Source organism: Asterias rubens, chromosome 8, assembly GCF_902459465.1.
Source record: "Asterias rubens chromosome 8, eAstRub1.3, whole genome shotgun sequence".
NCBI classification, from domain to species: Eukaryota; Metazoa; Echinodermata; class Asteroidea; order Forcipulatida; family Asteriidae; genus Asterias; species Asterias rubens.
The window spans coordinates 3,443,645-3,448,951 of NC_047069.1; the positions used below are offsets into that span (position 1 = coordinate 3,443,645).

The window sequence follows — 5,307 nt, forward strand, 5'->3', positions numbered from 1 at the left end:
TAACGACACACCAATCCCCTTTGAAGGCTGGATTGAACTCGAGTTAAGAATGAAGACGCCTCGGACGTGCACACCAGTAGTGTTTCCAGCATTGATCACTAAGAATAGGATCCAATAACCGATTATTGGATACAATGTGATCGAGACCCTTGTACATCACTCAGGTGAAGATGCCAGCAGTATTCTTGGAGGAGCAATGAAGAACCTAGAACCCACTAGAGCTGTAAAGTTGGTTCACTTGATTCAGGCTAATGATCCAGAAGAAGTCTGCAGTGTCAAATCTGGGAGGCAAAACATTAAGATACCCAAACACAGCAATTTTGGTATTCGATGTTTGGCACGAGCTGGCTTGACAAACGGCAAGATAGAAGGGCTTTTCATACCAGACGTTGAACAGCAATGGCTGGAAGGTCTTCTGGTAGAGGAATCGGTGGTGAATCTCATAACAGGACGGCGACCCCAGTCGTAATCCGAGTGACGAACTCCACAGACCGAGACATCATATTTAAACGACACAGTCTGTTGGGCCACATACAGCTTGTCAATTCAGTATGCCCCATGGAACCCTCTCTGCTGAAGACATGGACACCATCACCCAAGCAAGGAGAAACCACTATTTCCAGTATCTCCACCGAGAAGGAATGGATTCCCCCTGTTAACCTGAGTCATCTGACAACCTCACAGAGGCCTGCTGCTGAGAAGCTTCTTCGAGAGGAGTCAGCCGCTTTTGCTAAAGATGACTCAGATCTGGGACGTGTCCCCGACTTGAAGATGGAGATTCGGCTACGTGATGAGGAACCCGTCAGAAAAACGTACATGTCAATGCCCCGCCCACTGTACCAGGAAGTCCGGACGTACCTGGCAGACCTAATCAGCCATGACTGGATCAGGAAGTCTTCTTCTCCATACTCATCACCAGTAGTGTGTGTTCGGAAAAAGGATGGAAATCTCAGACTCTGTGTTGACTACAGAGAGTTAAACCAGAAAACCATTCCTGATCGTCAGCCAATCCCTCGAATCAAGGACGTGTTGGACAGCCTAGGCGGAAACCAATTGTTTTCAACCCTCGACCAAGGTAAAGCATATCACCAGGGTTTTATGTCAGAGCAAAGTTGTCCACTCACAGCTTTCATCACACCTTGGGGACTTTACGCATGGGTCAGGATTCCATTTGGGTTGACAAATACACCAGCAGTTTTCCAGCGATTTATGGAGACTTGCCTTGATGGACTCAATGGTGAAATGGCCATGACCTACCTTGACGATGTTTTGGTGTTTAGCGACAACTTTCAAGCCCACCTTGATCATCTACGGCAGGTCCTGAAGCGTTTACAGAAGCATGGTGTAAAGTTAAGACCCAACAAGTGCGAGTTCTTTCAAAGTGAAGTACGCTACATGGGTCGACTGGTATCAGCAGAAGGTCATCGACTTGATCCATCTGACATATCTGCTGTTCGGTCCCTCAGCGAAAAGCGACCAGAGACTGTTGGAGATGTCAGGAAGTTACTTGGACTACTGGGCTACTACCGCAGTTATATCTAGGACTTTTCTCGCATCGCAAGACCATTATATGACCTACTGAAAGTGACACCTAGTGAGGAGCAAACGACCCAGAAACCCAAAGCCAAGGGGAAAGCAAGCTCAAAGATGAAGTCTGCGCAGAAGCTTTCCTTGTGGTCTGCGTCCAAGTTCGAGTACATGGAGTCCAAGTCATAGAGTTATATATAAGAACTGAGGGCGCACGGGTGATGCTACGTGCACAAACGCGACGGGACCGCAAGGAGACATGCGTTGGAGTTTGTGTTTATTAAACGCTACGCGATGCTGTTTTGTTCAACTTACAAATTGGCCGCACAAACACACGCTGTAGGATGCCAGTTTTGTCAACTTAGAAAATGGACGCCTGGGTGCATGCCGGGGCGTGTATTTAGACCAGTGCGCCCTCTAGTTCTTATAAATAACTCTATAGTCCAAGTCCTTGGGGTTTAACTTTCACATTTATGCAGATGACGTGCAGATTTACATAATTGTCAATCCTAATAAGGTTCATGATGACGCAGTTTGTGCCATCTTTAAGTGTTTTCGCGCCAACTCTCTGGAACAGTGCCAACTCTCTGGAACAAATTACCACATACCTTAAGGTCCTCTCCAACAGTTTTAGCTTTCAATCACAACCTCCAAATTATTTATTCTAGTGTATTATATTTGCTATTGTTTGTGTGTAAAGCGCATTGATCATTTTTTTTTATTGTGCTATATAACAGCTTGTTTTGATTATTATTATTTTATTATTGTGGTCCGAGTCCAAGTTCGTGTCCTTGGGGTCCGAGTCCAAGTTCAAGTCCTTGAGGTCAGAGTCCAAGTTCGTGTCCTTGTGTTCCGAGTCCAAGTCCAAGTCCTTATGGTCCGAGTCCAAGTTCAAGGCCTTATGGTCCCAGTCCAAGTTCAAGTCCTTGTGACCTGAGTCCAAGTCAAAGTCCTTGTGTTCCGAGTCCAAGTTCAAGTCCTTATTGTCCGAGTCCAAGTTCAAGTCCTTGTGTTCCAAGTCCAAGTCCTTATGGTCCGAGTCCAAGTTCAAGTTCTTGTGACCTGAGTCCAAGTCAAAGTCCTTGTGTTTCGAGTCCAAGTTCAAGTCCTTATGGTCCGAGTCCAAGTCCAAGTCCTTGGGGTCTGAGTCCAAGTCAAAGTCCTTGGGGTCTGAGTCCAAGTCAAAGTCCTTGTGACCTGAGTCCAAGTCCAAGTCCTTATGGTCCGAGTCCAAGTCCTATCCGAGTCCAAGTTCAAGTCCTTGGGGTCTGAGTCCAAGTCCAAGTCATTGTGTTCCGAGTCCAAGTTCAAGTCCTTATGGTCTGAGTCCAAGTTCGAGTCCTTGTGATCCAAGTCCAAGTCCATGGGTCCAAGTCCAAGTTCAAGTCCTTATGATCCGAGTCCAAGTCCAAGTCCTTGGGGTCTGAGTCCAAGTCAAAGTCCTTGTGTTCCGAGTCCAAGTCCAAGTCCTTATGGTCCGAGTCCAAGTCCAAGTCCATGGGGTCTGAGTCCAAGTCAAAGTCCTTGGGGTCTGAGTCCAAGTCAAAGTCCTTGTGTTCCGAGTCCAAGTTCAAGTCCTTATGGTCCGAGTCCAAGTTCAAGTCCTTGTGATCCGAGTCCAAGTTCAAGTCCTTATGGTCCCGGGTCCAAGTTCAAGTCCTTATGGTCCGAGTCCAAGTCCTTGTGGTCCAACCAAGTTCAAGTCCTTATGGGCAGAGTCCAAGTCCAAGTCCAAGTCCTTGGGGGTCTGGTCCGAGTCCAAGTTCAAGTCCTTGGGGTCCGAGTCCAAGTCCTTGTGATCCGAGTCCAAGTCCTTGGGGTCTGAGTCCAAGTCCTTGGAAAAAAAAAGACTAAAAAAGATCATGGTGTTTGCGCCCGTAAGCAAGGTATCATTTTCTATTTCTATACAAGTAGAGTTAACTCTCAATATTATAATAAAACTAGCAGACACCATCTAGCTAGAGGATGAGGTCAGCTGCTTCAGCTTGGAACAAAACCCAAAACCTGGAACTAACGTCTCCAGACTGCAGATGTCGGTAATAGGTGTGTTTGGCAAAACAATAGACAACAAACCAATATCAAAATTCAAATCATTTATGCAACTTTGACAATTGCACAATTAAAAAATCATTTTATTCAAGATATAAAACAAATGCAAAGTTCATTGGTATGTGAAACTTTAATCTAATGAAACATTCTAAACAAATATTTAAACCACATTATCAAGACTAATTTATGTTACTAAGTATGAGATTGAGTATAATCTAAGCTCAATGCAACATTGTATAATATCAATTCCAAAATTTACACAAAAAACTCTGCACCCAGGCATGCTGAAGTAGCCCCTTAGTCTCATGGAAACAAACAAAAGACAAGGCTCTTCAAGCAAAAAGTGTTGACTTTTTTTGTTTAAGAGGAAAATAGAGAGTCTTCCTAATTTTCAGTGAATAATAGGTTTTCTCGACCAATTTCAGAATTTTCCAGAAAAATTTCATTATAAGACAATTAAGTTTGGACACAACAATGTTGACATTGTAGGTTTACTTATCATTTAACTTTTTTGCTTTTCTGTTTTCTTCTGATTTGTATAGGGTTTTCTCTAGAAATTGCTTGATGTTTTCTGGGCATGTTTGGGAATAGTTCAACCATCAGGCACATGCTTCCATGGGTTTATGAAGCCAGATACGCAGCTCAGCTTTTATATGTTAATCATTCAAGCGGAAAGGAGCATGAAAACGCACGCCCAGTGACGTAGCGTGCAAAAGTACTTTTATTTGCCCAACACTTGACGGACAATCCTCCAATCAAATGGCAAGGATCTGCTTGGGTGTTATATTATGTCAAATAATACTATCAAACAGCATAAGTATGAAAACTACACAAAAGTTACAAAATATTTCTATTGTGGCTAGTAATAACAACGTCAATTCTTTAAACTTTAAATATTGACTTGGGCAGAATAATGTTACATAGTTTGTCCACTTGTAAGGAAATCAGGCTACTTTGAATAAGTTTTGGACAGATTAACCAGGCGTCATCAATCCAATAATCCATGTTGCACCATTTTGGGAGTCATATCCCTGAGTGGTTTACAGTGTAATGCACACTTTAAGCGGCGCAGTGTTTGCACGCTTACTATCAATTGAATCACCGGCATTCAGGACATTCGCGTAACCATCTCCCAGAGATGTCATTTCCTCTTTGGTCATGTCAGACAGCTCCCTCATGTGGCCCTCAAGCTAAGCGTTGACGCATGGGGAGGATCCCAGCCATGGAAGAGACCAAGGTGTGTCAGCACCTGGGTGTGTCAGCTGGATATAAACTTCTAGTCAGAGTGTCAGGCACCGCAGCTGTGGCAATCACAGCTGTGGGCGGCTCTACGTCCCCCATGATTGATACAGAGCATGATGATGAAGATGATGGTAAACTGAATGTGCGATTTGACTCCCCAAAGGGTGACTGTGGCAGACTATCTACTGACTACAGCCACATGTATACATGTACAATGGTGCAAGGTATAATTAGAATCATAATGCCATTTTATTTCATTTAAATAGAGCTAACCAAATGTAGACATGAGCTTTTTGTGGGATTGGAAGCCTGCGTTATTTGTGCGTTCATTAAGCTTATCTCTTGGGCTTTAATGATCTTGATAGCCCACTACGTAACAATGATAACATTATATATGTACAAATTTGTAAAGTCAGTTACCCTTTCTTCACAAACAGTTCACATGTAAATGTAAGTTTTTTATGTATGTACATCAACCATGTTATGTGA

General features: G+C 43.6%; 1 protein-coding gene across 1 annotated transcript; it reads right to left on the minus strand.

Annotated features, from left to right (window-relative positions):
• Positions 1–2,245: 2,245 nt before the first annotated feature.
• On the minus strand, positions 2,246–4,754 carry LOC117293513 (protein starmaker-like). Its single transcript, XM_033775861.1, has 3 exons — positions 4,635–4,754; positions 3,221–3,361; positions 2,246–2,764 (listed from the first exon to the last, which is right to left on the minus strand). The coding sequence occupies exons 1-3, from the start codon at positions 4,752–4,754 to the stop codon at positions 2,246–2,248; spliced, it is 780 nt and encodes a 259-aa protein (XP_033631752.1).
• Positions 4,755–5,307: the final 553 nt, after the last annotated feature.